We start from the raw sequence: 17,099 nt of genomic DNA on the forward strand, positions 1-17,099 counted from the left end.
ATATGCTTTCCACATTGTTCTAATTGCATTGTTTCAACATGGAAATACATTGTTAAACATAGGCTACAGCATTGACACTGATTTAGGGGCTAGGCCTACTTTATATTGCAATCTGGACATGGACATGCCAAACATAGTCAATAAACAAGATTCAATTTACTAGGCTATTGATAAGGCCTAAAATTACAGTGTATAATTCTGACCAAATTCTTATTAAAATTCCATAACTTGTTTTAAATAGGCTATGTCTAAATGCAGTTACAGGCACCATAAATGATCCCTGTGAGCTTATAATACAGACAGATAGGAAGGAAATCGCTCAGGGATTTCACGATGATGCCAATGGTGACATTAAAACAGTTACAGAGTTTAATGGCTGTTATATAGGGGAAAACTGAGTAGCATTGTAGTTACTCCACAATATGGAGAGAGGTACTCAGTAATCTGTTGGATTGGTTTGGCCCCAAACATAACACATTGTATTCTGGACAAAAAGTTCAAGACTGTTGGAAAAGCATTCCAGGTGAAGCTAGTTGAGAGAATGCCAAGAGTGTGCAAAGCTGTCATCAAGTCAAAGGTGGTTATTTGAAGACTCTCAAATATAAAACATATTTTGATTTGTTTAACACTTATTTGGTTACTACATGATTCCCTATGTGTTATTTCATAGTGTTGATGTCTTCACTATTATTCTACAATGTAGAAAATAGTATGAATAAAGAAAACCCTTGAATGAGTAGGTGTTCTAAAACTTTTGACCGGTAGTGACCAGCATTGCCCATCCCCCACCAAAATGATTTGACTCCCGAAAGTTGCTGTTCAGCACATAGGCTTGTTTTGGTGGAAGACACATTCGAGCAAGCAAGGCATGGCCTTATTCTACTGGACAGACACTTGTAAGTAGCAACATTGGATATGGGTATTGATTGTTGGTGTTACTGTTGTAGCTACAATGTGTAGTTATTGCTATAAATGTTAGTTACATAGTACATTCAGGTTTCATAGAACGCCATTGTAGCTAGAAGCTTAGCCTAAAGAAAGGGAAGGAACGGTAACATAAGCCACATTATAATACAGCTCTCTATCCACCGGATGTGTACCAAACTCACTAAAAGTGGCAGTGATAAAGCCTCTCTTGAAAAAGCCAAACCTTGACCCGGAAAATATAAAAAACTATCGGCCTATATCGAATCTTCCATTCCTCTCAAAAATTTTAGAAAAAGCTGTTGCGCAGCAACTCACTGCCTTTCTGAAGACAAACAATGTATACGAAATGCTTCAGTCTGGTTTTAGACCCCATCATAGCACTGAGACTGCACTTGTGAAGGTGGTAAATTACCTTTTAATGGCGTCAGACCGAGGCTCTGCATCTGTCCTCGTGCTACTAGACCTTAGTGCTGCCTTTGACACCATCGATCACCACATTCTTTTGGAGAGACTGGAAACCCAAATTGGTCTACACGGACAAGTTCTGGCCTGGTTTAGATCTTACCTGTCGGAAAGATATCAGTTTGTCTCTGTGAATGGTCTGTCCTCTGACAAATCAACTGTACATTTCGGTGTTCCTCAAGGTTCCGTTTTAGGACCACTATTGTTTTCACTATATATTTTACCTCTTGGGGATGTTATTCGAAAACATAATGTTAACTTTCACTGCTATGCGGATGACACACAGCTGTACATTTCAATGAAACATGGTGAAGCCCCAAAATTGCCCTCGCTAGAAGCCTGTGTTTCAGACATAAGGAAGTGGATGGCTGAAAACTTTCTACTTTTAAACTCGGACAAAACAGAGATGCTTGTTCTAGGTCCCAAGAAACAAAGAGATCTTCTGTTAAATCTGACAATTCATCTTGATGGTTGTAAAGTCGTCTCAAATAAAACTGTGAAGGACCTCGGCGTTACTCTTGACCCTGATCTCTCTTTTGACGAACATATCAAGACTGTTTCAAGGACAGCTTTTTTCCATCTACGTAACATTGCAAAAATCAGAAATTTTCTGTCCAAAAATGATGCAGAAAAATTTATCCATGCATTTGTTACTTCTAGGTTAGACTACTGCAATGCTCTACTTTCCGGCTACCCGGATAAAGCACTAAATAAACTTCAGTTAGTGCTAAATACGGCTGCTAGAATCCTGACTAGAACCAAGAAATTTGATCATATTACTCCAGTGCTAGCTTCCCTACACTGGCTTCCAGTTAAGGCAAGGGCTGATTTCAAGGTTTTACTGTTAACCTATAAAGCGTTACATGGGCTTGCTCCTACCTATCTTTCCGAGTTGGTCCTGCCGTACATACCAATACGTACGCTACGGTCACAAGACGCAGGCCTCCTAATTGTCCCTAGAATTTCTAAGCAAACAGCGGGAGGCAGGGCTTTCTCCTATAGATCTCCATTTTTATGGAACAGTCTGCCTACCCATGTGAGAGGCGCAGACTCGGTCTCAACCTTTAAGTCTTTACTGAAGACTTATCTCTTCAGTAGGTCATATGATTGAGTGTAGTCTGGCCCAGGAGTGTGAAGGTGAACGGAAAGGCTCTGGAGCAACGAACCACCCTTGCTGTCTCTGCCAGGCCGGTTCCCCTCTCTCCACTGGGATTCTCTGCCTCTAACCCTGTTACAGGGGCTGAGTCACTGGCTTGCTGGTGCTCTTTCATGCCGTCCCTAGGAGGGGTGCGTCACTTGAGTGGGTTGAGTTACTGACGTGATCTTCCTGTCTGGGTTGGCGCCCCCCCTTGGTTTGTGCTGTGGTGGAGACCTTTGTGGGCTATACTCGGCCTTGTCTCAGGATTGTAAGTTGGTGGTTGAGGATATCCCTCTAGTGGTGCGGGGGCTGTGCTTTGGCAAAGTGGGTGGGGTTATATCCTTCCTGTTTGGCCCTGTCCGGGGGTTTCTTCGGATGGGGCCACAGTGTCTCCTGACCGCTCCTGTCTCAGCCTCCAGTATTTATGCTGCAGTAGTTTATGTGTCGGGGGGCTAGGGTCAGTTGGTTACCTGGAGTACTTCTCCTGTCTTATCCAGTGTCCTGTGTGAATTTAAGTATGTTCTCTCTAATTCTCTCGTTCTCTCTTTCTCTCTGAGAACCTGAGCCCTAGGACCATACGTCAGGACTACCGGGCATGATGACACCTTGCTGTCCCCAGTCCGCCTGGCCTTGCTGCTATTCCAGTTTCAACTGTTCTGCCTGCGGTTACGGAACCCCTACCTGTCCCAGACCTGCTGTTTTCAACTCTTAATGATCGGCTATGAAAAGCCAACTGAGATTTATTCCTGATTATTATTTGACCATGCTTGTCATTTATGAACATTTTGAAAATCTTGGCTCTCTCTAATTTTCTCCTTCTCTCTTTCTCTCGGAGGACCTGAGCCCTAGGACCATACGTCGGGACTACCGGCCGTGGTGACTCCTTGCTGTCCCCAGTCCGCCTGGCCTTGCTGCTATTCCAGTTTCAACTGTTCTGCCTGCGGTTATGGAACCCCTACCTGTCCCAGACCTGCTGTTTTCAACTCTTAATGATCGGCTATGAAAAGCCAACTGAGATTTATTCCTGATTATTATTTGACCATGCTTGTCATTTATGAACATTTTGAAAATCTTGGCTCTCTCTAATTTTCTCCTTCTCTCTTTCTTTCTCTCGGAGGACCTGGGCCCTAGGACCATGCGTCGGGACTGCCGCCCGTGGTGACTCCTTGCTGTCCCCAGTCCGCCTGGCCTTGCTGCTATTCCAGTTTCAGCTGTTCTGCCTGCGGTTATGGAACCGCCACCTGTCCCAGACCTGTTGTTTTTCAACTCTTGATGATCGGCTATGAAAAGCCAACTGAAAATTATTCATGATTATTATTTGACCATGCTTGTCACTTATGAACATTTTTGAACATCTTGGCATAGTTCTGTTATAATCTCCACCCGGCACAGCCAGAAGAGGACTGGCCCACCCCTCATAGCCTGGTTCCTCTCTAGGTTTCTTCCTAGGTTTTGGCCTTTCTAGGGAGTTTTTCCTAGCCACCGTGCTTCTACACCTGCATTACTAGCTGTTTGGGGTTTTAGGCTGGGTTTCTGTACAGCACTTCGAGATATTAGCTGATGTACGAAGGGCTATATAAAATAAAATTGATTGATTGATAATGCGAAATCCTGTCAGCTCTGTTTATGACATTTCCTTCGGGTCAAGTAATCTTGAGTCAAAGATGAGTATCTTGTTTTTCTATTTAGTCTAGCGGGCACAAGTTGGGGAATCTTCTATCAACTACATTCCATTCCATGTTCACTTTCATAAGCGATATGACCAACAAAGTAAATCACTAATGAACATGTTCATTTTTGCCTGTTGAACTGTTCAATAAATAGCATAACCAGTTTGATGCGTCTTTTATATTGTGTAGACCTGTGCTGGATTTATGGATTTTTTTTAGCTTTTTGAATAATTCCTTTTTTAGATTTTACTTCAGGAATGATGTTGTACCCCTGCTCGGATGAAACCTCTTTCCTGGATGAAACAATTGATCAGTCAATCTCCCTCAACCTCACCTACAGGTACTCCTGGCTGGCTGAGCTAGTGCTGTAGAGCCTATATTTTTCAGCCAATGCAAACACACCACTATTTAGGAAATCTAGTTTATTCAAATGGTATACTGACTACCAAATCCTGAACATGCTGCAAAGCAATTGTGGTCCCACATGGACCCTGTTTATTGTGTATGTAGACTACCTACTGCTTTTTTTCATATTTTTTCTATCTAGACATAACTACGAAACATTTACACAACTGTATTTATTTCTCCTTTCAGGAAAGATGAGCTCTGTGATGCAACCTATCTCCCGGATGACAAAGAAGAGAAGTACTACTGTTCACATCAGCTGTGTCCCTGACACATCAACAGGGCTGCAGTGGAACGGGTCGAGCGCTTCAAGTTCCTCAGTATCCAAATCACTAAGGAGTTACGGTAGTCCACACACAGGCGAACAGTCATGAAGAAGGCGTGACAGTGCATCTTCCCCTTCAGGAGGTTGAAAATGTTTAGCATTGGCCTTAAAACCCTCAAAAGGTTCTCCAGCTGTACCATTGACAGCTTCTTGACCGGATGTAACACGGCTTGGCTCTAAAGAGAGTGGTGCAGACAGCCCAGTACATCACTGGGGCCGAGCTCCCTGCCATCCAGGACCTCTATATCAGGCGGTGTGAAAGGAAGGCCCAGAAAATCGTTAAAGACTCCAGCCACCCAAGCCATAGACCGTTCTCTCTGCATCTGCATGTCAAGTAGTACCGGAACAAGTCTGTCAAGCAGGCTCCTTGAACAGCTTCTATCCCCAAGTCATAAGACTGCTAAATAGCTAACTAAATACCTGACAAAATGGCTACATGGACTAATTGAATTCATAGTCTGTGTAGTCATTTGCACTCTCTCTATGCACACTCACTGACCCTTCAACACACACACAAACACACTTCATAATTTGCTCACACACACATAATATGCACAAACATTTATACTGAGTCTACACACACGCACACTCACATACAATCATCATATACGCTGCTGCTACTCTGTTTATTATATATCATCCTGATGCCTAGTCAAATCAAATCAAATTTTATTTGTCACATACACATGGTTAGCAGATGTTAATGTGAGTGTAGCGAAATGCTTGTGCTTCTAGTTCCGACAATGCAGTAATAACCAACAAGTAATCTAACCTAACAATTCCACAACTACTACCTTATACACACAAGTGTAAAGGGATAAAGAATATGTACATAAAGATATATGAATGAGTGATGGTACAGAACGGCATAGGCAAGATGCAGTAGATGGTATAGAGTACAGTCTATACATATGAGATGAGTAATGTAGGGTATATAAACATAAAGTGGCATAGTTTAAAGTGGCTAGTGATACATGTATTACATAAAGATGGCAAGATGCAGTAGATGATATAGAGTACAGTATATACATATGAGATGAGTAATGTAGGGTATGTAAACATTATATTAAGTGGCATTGTTTAAAGTGGCTAGTGATACATTTTTACATCATTTTCATCAATTCCCATTATTAAAGTGGCTGGAGTTGAGTCAGTATGTTGGCAGCGGCCACTAAATGTTAGTGGTGGCTGTTTAACAGTCTGATGGCCTTGAGATAGAAGCTGTTTTTCAGTCTCTCGGTCCCTGCTTTGATGCACCTGTACTGACCTGGCCTTCTGGATGATAGCGGGGTGAACAGGCAGTGGCTCGGGTGGTTGTTGTCCTTGATGATCTTTATGGCCTTCCTGTGACATCGGGTGGTGTAGGTGTCCTGGAGGGCAGGTAGTTTGCCCCCGGTGATGCGTTGTGCAGACCTCACTACCCTCTGGAGAGCCTTACGGTTGTGGGCGGAGCAGTTGCCGTACCAGGCGGTGATACAGCCCGACAGGATACTCTCGATTGTGCATCTGTAGAAGTTTGTGAGTGCTTTTGGTGACAAGCCGAATTTCTTCAGCCTCCTGAGGTTGAAGAGGCGCTGCTGCGCCTTCTTCACAACGCTATCTGTGTGGGTGGACCAATTCAGTTGGTCCGTGATGTGTACACCGAGGAACTTAAAACTTTCCACCTTCTCCACTACTGTCCCGTCGATGTGGATAGGGGGGTGCTCCCTCTGCTGTTCACAATCATCTCCTTTGTTTTGTTGACGCTGAGTGTGAGGTTATTTTCCTGACACCACACTCCGAGGGCCCTCACCTCCTCCCTGTAGGGCGTCTCGTCGTTGTTGGTAATCAAGCCTACCACTGCAGTGTCGTCCGCAAACTTGATGATTGAGTTGGAGGCGTGCATGGCCACGCAGTCGTGGGTGAACAGGGAGTACAGGAGAGGGCTCAGAACGCACCCTTGTGGGGCCCCAGTCTTGAGGATCAGCGGGGTGGAGATGTTGTTACCTACCCTCACCACCTGGGGGCGGCCCGTCAGGAAATCCAGGACCCAGTTGCACAGGGCGGGGTCGAGACCCAGGGTCTCCAGCTTGATGATGAGTTTGGAGGGTACTATGGTGTTAAATGCTGAGCTGTAGTCGATGAACAGCATTCTCACATAGGTATTCCTCTTGTCCAGATGGGTTAGGGCAGTGTGCAGTGTGGTTGCGATTGCGTCGTCTGTGGACCTATTGGGTCGGTAAGCAAATTGGAGTGGGTCTAGGGTGTCAGGTAGGGTGGAGGTGATATGGTCCTTGACTAGTCTCTCAAAGCATTTCATGATGACGGAAGTGAGTGCTACGGGGCGGTAGTCGTTTAGCTCAGTTACCTTAGCTTTCTTGGGAACAGGAACAATGGTGGCCCTCTTGAATAAGGATTGATTGAATATGTCCTTAAACACACCAGCCAGCTGGTCTGCGCATGCTCTGAGGACACGGCTGGGAATGCCGTCTGGGCCTGCAGCCTTGCGAGGGTTAACACGTTTAAATGTTTTACTCACCTCGGCTGCAGTGAAGGAGAGCCCACAGGTTTTGGTAGCGGGCCGTGTTAGTGGCACTGTATTGTCCTCAAAGCGAGCAAAAAAGTTATTTAGTCTGTCTGGGAGCAAGACATCCTGGTCCTAGCCCTATACATATCTATCTCTATCACTCCAGTATCATTGTAAACATTGTAAATATGGTAAGGGAACTGACTGACCCTGTATACAGTATGCTTACTTACTTTCTCTTGATCTTCTTATTTAGTATTTTTATTTCTTGGGTGTTTTTGTTCCAGCTTACGTTATTTTTTGTATTACATTGTTATTGATTACTGCACTGTTGTGTTTAGAGCTTGCAAGAAAGGCATTTCACTTTACTTGTGACGCAAAATTAAAACTGAACTTGAAACCTGGCGTTAGGGCTGGAAAATGCCAACGTGCCAGTTTTAACATGACAAAATTGCAAACTAATATGCGTTTGACACCTGCGCCTCCATAGCGCCAGCTGAAAATAGAGCCCTATGTAAGGTGGCAACCGAAGACTGTGTTCCCAAAGGCTACTTTGATATTGGAGCAAAACTCACAATCTCTTTACTCAACATTATTCAAATCAATATCCATATCTGTCTATGGCTGTGTCCGAAATCTGTCTTACCTACTTACTAAAACTACATACTGTGTACTTATCAAACGTCCTACTATTTAGAATTCACTGTTGGTAAAAATGTATGCAGTAAGAAACAAATATCAACATACTAATCATACATACTGAGAAAGCGTCATCTAATGTGCAATGGTGATTTGTTCATTTTTGTACAGGACATCACATATTCTGATTATTAGCTGTTGTCAAATACACGTGGGTGTGAAAAGATGATTCCCTTCCTCAATAGCAGTGGTGTAGTGGAGGGTATATGCAGGTAAATACCGTATACCCACTTATTTTTCTGTGGGCATTGCGTATACTCACTTCTTAATTCCCACTGATACGTATCAAAGTAGTGTAGTGGAGTTGTATGCCTATCATTTAATAGGGCTGATGGAACAGATCAGAATGTTTAGCTTAAATATCACGCCTTGACCTTGGAGAGCCGTTTTATTTATCTATTTGGTTAGGTCAGAGTGTGATTTGGGTGCGCATTCTATGGTTTCTACTTCTTTGTTTTTGGCCGAGTGTGGTTCCCAATCAGAGGCAGCTGTCTATCGTTGTCTCTGATTGGGAATCATACTTAGGCAGTTCTTTTCCCACCTAATGTTTTGGGTAATTATTTAAAAAAAATTGTGTGTTTGTGTGCGCCACGGTTGTGTAACGTTTGATTCTGTTTACCTGTTCTTTTTGTGAAGGTTTCACTACGATTAAAAGAGATGTGGTATTACATGCACGCTGCGCCTTGGCTCATCTATGACAGGGAGTTAATAATAATAATTACCCACAAACACATGTGGGAAAAAGGCTGCCTAAGTATGATTCCCAATCATAGACAACGATAAACAGCTGCCTCTGATTGGGAACCAAACCTGGCCAACAAAGAAACAGACAAACTAGAATGCCCACCCAAATCACACCCTGACCTAACTACATAGAGAAATAAAAAGGCTCTCTAAGGTCAGGGTGTGACAATTAGAAAGCAGAGGGATTTAAAGATGCAACAACTTTCAAGGGTCGCAAATATCATTAGGATAATGCCTTTGGCCTCTAGACAATGAAACAATAGAACAGGAGAAATCATATGAGTTAGTCTTTATAAAAAATAATTGCCTCCACATTTCAAAATTGTAGATCTCCACGAGTCTGGTTCATCCATGGGATCAATTTCCAAACGCCTGAAGGTACCACGTTCATCTGTACAAACAATAGTATGCAAGTATAAACACCATGGGACCACTCAGCCGCCATACCGCTCAGGAAGGAGACGCATTCTGTCTCCTAGAGATGAACGTATTTTGGTGTGAAAAGTGCAAATCGATCCCAGAACAACAGCAAAGGACCTTGTGAAGATGCTGGAGGAAAAAGGTACAAAAGTATCTATATCCACAGTAAAATGAGTCCTATATCGACATAACCTGAAAGGCTGCTCAGCAAGGAAGAAGCCACTGCTCCAAAACCGCCATAAAAAAGCCAGACTACGGTTTGCAACTGCACATGGAGACAAAGTTCGTCCTTTTTGGAGAAATGTCCTCTGGTCTGATGAAACAAAAATAGAACTGTTTGGCCATAATGACCATCGTTATGTTTGGAGGAAAAAGGGGGCGGCTTGCAAGCCAAAGAACACCATCGCAACCTTGAGGAACGGGGGTGGCAGCATCATGTTGTGGGGGTGCTTTGCTGCAGGAGGGACTGGTGCACTTCACAAAATTGATGGCTTCATGAGGAGGAAAATTATGTGGATATATTGAAGCAACATCTCAAGACATCAGTCAGGAAGTTAAAGCTTGGTCGCAAATGGGTCTTCCAAATGGACAATGACCCCAAGCATACTTCCAAAGTTTTGGCAAAATGGCTTAATGACAACAAAGTCAAGGTATTGGAGTGGCCATCACAAAGCCCTGACCTCCATCCCATAGAAAATTTGTGGGCAGAACTGAAAAAGCGAGTGCGAGCAAGGAGAACTACAAACCTGACTCAGTTACACCAGCTCTGTCAGGAGGAATGGGCCAAAATTCACCCAATTTATTGTGGGAAGCTAGTGGAAGGCTACCCAAAATATTTGACCCAAGTCAAACAATTTAAAGGCAATGTTACCAAATACTAATTTAGTGTATGGAAACTTCTGACCCACTGGGAATGTGATGAAATAAATAAATTCTGACATTTCACATTCTTAAAATAAAGTGGTGATCCTAACTGACCTAAGACAGGGAATTTTTACTAGGATTAAATGTCAGGAATTGTGAAACTGAGTCTAAATGTATTTGGCTAAGGTGTATGTAAACTTCCGACATCAACTGTATATCTCACTGGTCAACCCAAAGCCACCACCTCCTTTGGCCACCTGTCCTTCCAGCTCTCTGCTGCCAATGACTGGAACGAATTGCAAAAATCGCTGAAGTTGGAGACTTATATCTCCCTCACTAACTTTAAGCATCACCTATCTGAGCAGCTTACCGATCGCTGCAGCTGTACACAGCCCATCTGTAAATAGCCCATCAAATCTACCTACCTATATTGTTTTTATTAACTTTTTTGCTCTTTTGCGCACCAGTTTTTCTACTTGCACATTATCATCTGCACATCTATCACTCCAGTGTTCATTTTCTAAATTGTAATTACTTCGCTACTCTGGCCTATTTATTGCCTTACCTCCTTGCTCCATTTGCACACACTGTATATAGACTTTTTATATTGTGTTATTGACTGTAAGTTTGTTCCATGTGTAACTCTGTGTTGTTGTTTGTGTTGCACTGCTTTGCTTTATCTTGGCCAGGTCGCAGTTGTAAATGAGAACTTTTTCTCAACTGGCCTACCTGGTTAAATAAAGGTGAAATAAAAAATAATAAAAAATTCATATACTGTCCCTGCAAAAATGCACGTTATATCTACTTTGATTTGAGTTTTATTCAATATTTACTCATTGTCTAATTAATCGCACTGCTTAAAATGTTTTGAAAGTCAAATGAAATTGACTGAGGAGTGGTTATAGTAGTACTCTATTCTAATAAAATATGTAAAAATTGTAATTACATTTACAAGGAGGGATGTTAGAGTACCCTACTCAACTCTACTGATATGTTGAAAGTGAAATGTCATTGACTAAGGAGCAATGTTAGAGTAGAAAGTACTGTACACTCGTAGAAAAAAAGGTTCCAAAGGGGTTCTTCAGCTGTCCTCATAGGAGAACCCTTTTTAAAAGGGTTCTAACTGGAACCAAAATGGGTTCTGCTATGAGTATAGCCGAATAACCCTTTTAGGTTCTAGATAGCACCTTTTTTTCTAAGAGTGTATTTACATGTAAATATGTTGAAACTAAAATTACATTAAGGAAAGGAAAGGGGGATAACTAGTCAGTTGTACAACTGAATAAATTCAACTGAAATGTGTCTTCCGCATTTAACCCAACCCCTCTGAATCAGAGAGGTGCTGGGGGCTGCCTTAATCGACATCCACGTCTTCGACGCCTGGGGAACAGTGGGATAACTGCTCAGGGGCAGAAATACATATTTTTACTTTGTCAGCTCGGGGATTCGTTATGTTAGAGTAGTTAGAAATCTACTTAAGTATGTTGAAAGTAAAATGATTAAGGAGCAATGTTACACTCCTCCAGCCCCAATGGGGGTTTGCCACGGTGCAAGTTTGATTGAACTCCAGCCTCAGTAGTACTGAGTCAGATGGAACGATTGGGGAACAGGTGCATTTCTTTTGGTGAAGGTCACAGACAAAGTCTGCAGCGGGAGAGCCCGGGCGTTGGGAGGAAAGTGTGTGTGTGTGTGTGTGTGTGTGTGTGTGTGGGGATCAGCTTCGGCCATCGTTTGGAATCAAGGTGAGGCTCGATCAAAAACCACAAGTTCTAGAGCCAGCAATCAACTGCAGTCGACCTCTGTAGCAGCAGAGCATCTGCACAAACTCTCCTTTACGAGTCAAGGAGATGAAGGGTCTGTGCACGTTCTCCCTACTGATTTTCAGACTTCCGGGAGAATTTGGCAACATCTCAGTGAGCCTTCTACTAATGATATTCATTGGGAAATAGTACAGGAAGCTTAAGTCTATCTTTTATGATACAGGATTTACTTAATTTTAAAGAGAATTTGGGATTTGTCAGTGTGAAATAGTCTTAAATCGTATGTGATGTCACTGTTGAAGAGGCACTACATAACATTTGCCTCTAGGGGTGCTCTTTAGGGGTCCCTTAAATAGACATATTGTCCAGAAATCGTCTCATTGTACAGAAAGCCAACATTTGATGTACACAATTAGCAACTCCATTGTGTATCTGTAAGTTGTAACAGTGATTGACAAGAACCCGGATGTAATGTAGCAACTGTGCAGACAGAGCAGAGTAAGGACACTTACAGCTCTCCATGGCGAAGATGGTGATGTTATGTATGGCGTTGACTTCTCTGTCCAGCGGCTTGGCAGTGCTGATGACACCGGTGGTGGCGTCTATGTTGAAAAAGCGCTCCAAGTCGGTGTTGCGGTCTATTGAGTACCTGGAGTTAGGTAGACAGGAGAGAGAGCCTGTTGATGAGGCTTCCTATCAAGGGCCAGATTCAACAGCACCCGCCATATAAACAGATTCTATGGACCATCTGTGGGCAATGCATTAAGAATGCATTAATCAGGGATGCATACTGTACATTTATGCAGGCTGTTATAATAAGGAGCAATCATATGTCGAATGAGGAAGGCTACAACTGATGCATACCAAATACATAACAAGCAGTTAAACAACCAGCACATGTATTTGTCGTAGAAACACAAAATAGAACTGATCAAAAACGTTCAAACAGTAACAGAGCATTACGATTTAGAACTTGCTATGATGAATCTGTCATGACGTTGGCCTGGGGGTAAGTTTATGACAGTCATAAATACCTCTTCCCCCCTTTTTCCTCTCTCTACCCTACTGATGTGACATTTGAAAATCCCTTGGTTAACATAGAGATTCTGGGAACATCAGAAGGTGGGGGGAAATGAACCATATTTTGGTAATCCGACCAGTTGAACATATGAGTTGGTACTTAATGAATATGATGTCAGTTCGGTTGTCATCTGAGACATTCTCATCAATGATAGGATGACAAACTCTACAGTGGAAAGTCTACACATTAGAGTTATCAGATTCACATGGAATTGTTGGGCAATTTAAATGTTTGAATATAACATTGGTGAAAATATTAAATGTAATTTTAGCTTCCAAATGAGAGATTTGGGTTTTCATAAGGTTAGGGCTGTGCTCAATCAGTGGCCTGCCCCTGTGAAGAGACAGGGGTTATAAAACTATGAAAACACACCCTTCTCCCTCCACTATATAAAGCCTTGAGGAAAATGTAACCTCCTGTTCCGGGTACATTAGGATGACGATCCGATGTCAGAATGGTTCAGATAATAACTACAGAACGAAGCCAACCTCAGCGTGGTTGCGAATGGTATGAACTTTGAACTCTTATTCACTACAGAAGTGATACCTCCTAGCCGTTGAGTTAGCAACAGCAGCTAAAAACGTGGGCTAGGAAAGGACAGACAGAGTATCCCATTTACCACCCAACGAAAACACTACAACGTAGCCAATTTACCACCAGAGACATTCTTCAAAGGACAAAGGACTCTGTTGGGAAACACGGCCTTCCATCTACCACCAACCTACCGAAGCGTAGCTCAGAGTAAATATTTATTGCATTTTCCTTTTCCAAATGGGCGGTAATTTAGAATGCATAAGATACTGTATTTACGATAGCATGGCTTCTCCCTTTGTTCCTCAAGTCTTCCCGCTCTTTCACTCAAACCCAGCCCCCTTTTCTTTTGTGTCACCAGCTGTCATATCTGTTCCGTCCGCTAGGGACATTTTCCTTTATGACGTAATTTGTAATCAAGGTATGATTCATTCTGTGTATATGTAAATATGTGTGATTAGCCAGGGTTCGTGAAGATAACCAAGAATTTACAACTTTCAGATGAGACTGAAATAAGGTGACGATTAATATTGACTGCTATTGATGTAAATATTACTAGGTCTTTAAGAGTTTATTCGGAAGATAACAGCTCTATAAATATTATTTTGTGGTGCCCCGACTTTCTAGTTAATTACATTTACATGATTAGCTCAATCAGATAATATTAATTACGGAGAAAGGATTTTATAGAATAGCATGTCATATCACTTAATCCGGCATAGCCAAAGACAAGACAAATCCTTGCCACACCCCTACCTGATGGGACTGTTGGTGGAGTCGGGGTCATGTGCGGAGACCGTCCCGATGGTGGTGCCAACCTTTGCTTCCTCCGATATTAACATCTTGCTGAGCGGCAAGGAGAAGACAGGCGGCTCGTCCACGTTCTCCACGATGAGGCGCACTGTAGCTGTGTCGCTAAATGGGCCAAGGGAGAGGAATCGCAGGTCGATGTTTCTATTGGACACCTCGACACGCAGGGTGTAGCTCGACTTGGTCTCAAAGTCCAGGCCCTACCGATTTAAAAGGGAGAGAGAGATATTTATTGAAGGAAGTAGGGAAAGAAGGAGGGAGGGTCAGACTTTGGGCATGACTGAATACCAGTACTTGAGTTCTAAATAGTAGGCTAGTTGGGAATGTGAAAATATAGTTAGTCAAATATTGTAAGTAAAATTTTGACAATTTCGACAATTCTTTTGGCTTTTCATCTAGTACGAATTCGCTGCATGCTATTGAGGAAGAGAATCATCTTTTGGGACGTAATGTCTTTGACAACAGCTGATAATGACATAAGGGGATGTGCTGTACCAAAATGAAAAAATGGCTGGAAAAAACGCAATTGCGCATTAGATGAAATAATATTTGTATGGAAGGAACACAGTGCCTTGGAAAAGTATTCATCCCCATTGGCATTTTTCCTATTTTGCTGCATTAAAACCTGTAATTTAAATGGATTTTTATTTGGATTTCATATAATGGACATACACAAAATAGTCCAAAATGGTGAAGTGAAATCATAAAATAACTTATTTCAAAAAATTAAAAACTGAAAAGTGGTATGTGCATATGGATTCACCCCTTTGCTGTGAAGCCCCTAAATAAGATCTGGTGCAACCAATTACCTTCAGAAGTCACATAAGTAGTTAAATAAAGTCCACCTGTGTGCAATCTAAGTGTCACGTGATCTGTCACATGATCTCAGTATATATACACATGTTCTGAAAGGCCCCAGATTCTACAACACCACTAAACAAGGGGCACCATGAAGACCAAGGACCTCTCCAAACAGGTCAGGGACAAAGTTGTGAAGTAGAGATCAGGATTGGGTTATAAACAAATATCCAAAAGTTTGAACATCCAACAGAGCACCATTAAATCCATTATTAAAAAATGGAAAGAACATGGCACCACAAAAAGCCTGCCAAGAGAAGGCTGCCCACCAAAACTCATGGACCAGGCAAGGAGGTCATTAATCAGAGAGGCAACAAAGAGACCAAAGATAACCCTGAAGGAGCTGCAAAGCTTCACAGCAGAGATTGGAGTATCTGTCCATAGGACCACTTTAAGCCGTACACTCCATAGAGTTGGGCTTTACGGAAGAGTGGCCATAAAAAAGCCATTGCTTAAAGAAAAAAATAAGCAAACACGTTTTGTGTTCGCCAAAAGGCATGTGGGAGACTCCCCAAACATGTGGAAGAAGGTATTCTGTTCAGATGAGACTAAAATGTAGCTTTTTGGCCATCAAAGAAAATGTTATGTCTGGCGCAAACCCAACACCTCTCATCACCCAGAAAACACCATCCCCACAGTGAAGCATGGTGGTGGCAGCATCATGCTGTGTGGATGTTTTTCATCGGCAAACTGGTCAGAATTGAAGGAATTATGGATGGCGCTAAATACAGGGAAATTATTGAGGGAAACCTGTTTCAGTCCTCCAGAGATTTGAGACTGGGATGAAGGTTCACCTTCCAGCAGGACAATGACCCTAAGCATACTGCTAAAGCAACACTTGAGTGGTTTAAGGGGAAACATTTAAATGTCTTGGAATGGCTAGGTCAAGGCCCAGACCTCAATCCAATTGAGAATCTGTGGTATGACTTAAAGATTGCTGTAAACCAGCAGAACCCATCCTACTTGAAGGAGCTGGAGCAGTTTTGCCTTGAAGAATGGGCAAAAATCCCAGTGGCTAGATGTACCAAGCTTTTAGAGACATACCCCAAGAGACTTGCAGCTGTAAGTGCTGCAAAAGGTGGCTCTACAAAGTATTGACTTTGGGGGGTGAATAGTTATGCACGCTCAAGATTCCTGTTTTTTGTCTTATTTCTCGTCTGTGTCACAATAAACAATATTTTGCGTCTTCGAAGTGATAGGCATGTTGTGTTAGTGAAATTATACAAACCCCCCCAAAAAAAACATTTTCATTCCAGGTTGTAAGGCAACAAAATAGGAAAAATTCCAAGGGGGGTGAATACTTTCGCAAGCCACTGAGGATGGAGGAAAGAGACAAATGTTTTTTTAAATATGGAAGGGAGTAAAAAAAAAAATAAGGAAGAGAGGGAGGGGGGAGAGAGAGAACGAGAGGGAGGGAAGGAAGTGAGGAACAAGAAAAAATTAAGAAAGAAAAAATAAGTCAGCAAAAATCACTTCACAATAGATAAAGGCCCAGGGTTACTCTCATACCCTTTACTATTCTGATCTCATTTTGTCCACACATATACAATTGTTTTCTGAATCTCCTCAATCTCTGAACATTGCTGTCATATTGACTTACAGTACATACCTGTGCCAAGGCAACATATTGATATTAAGACAAAGGTACAAGAACCTGAAAAAAAAAAACTCTCGCAGCTCCTCATTTATTCATCCTGTCAGAGTTATGAAATTATTGCTTTTTAAGATATCAAATGCAAAGTATTGAGCATACACTCATTGTCTGTAAATAATTCAAATTGTAGAGAAAAGCTAAAGAGATATTTTTATCTCCATTTGAAACAGATATTTTGTCAAGAGTCAAAAGCTTTATGATTAAGTTCAGAGAAACTTAAGAATCATTTAGAAGTCAAGTTCTTC

General features: G+C 42.2%; 1 protein-coding gene across 1 annotated transcript in view; it reads right to left on the minus strand.

The window, feature by feature from the left end:
* LOC139551221 (cadherin-7-like) overlaps nt 1-17,099 on the minus strand; it is a 186,675-nt gene that overhangs the window by 91,141 nt on the left and 78,435 nt on the right. Inside the window, exons 7-8 of the mRNA XM_071362697.1 lie at nt 14,289-14,542; nt 12,433-12,569 (exon numbers count right to left, since the gene is read on the minus strand). Of these exons, the coding sequence (XP_071218798.1) occupies nt 12,433-12,569; nt 14,289-14,542 (391 nt within the window). The remainder of the gene's footprint in view (nt 1-12,432; nt 12,570-14,288; nt 14,543-17,099) is intronic.

Source organism: Salvelinus alpinus, chromosome 23, assembly GCF_045679555.1.
Source record: "Salvelinus alpinus chromosome 23, SLU_Salpinus.1, whole genome shotgun sequence".
In the NCBI taxonomy this organism is placed as follows: Eukaryota; Metazoa; Chordata; class Actinopteri; order Salmoniformes; family Salmonidae; genus Salvelinus; species Salvelinus alpinus.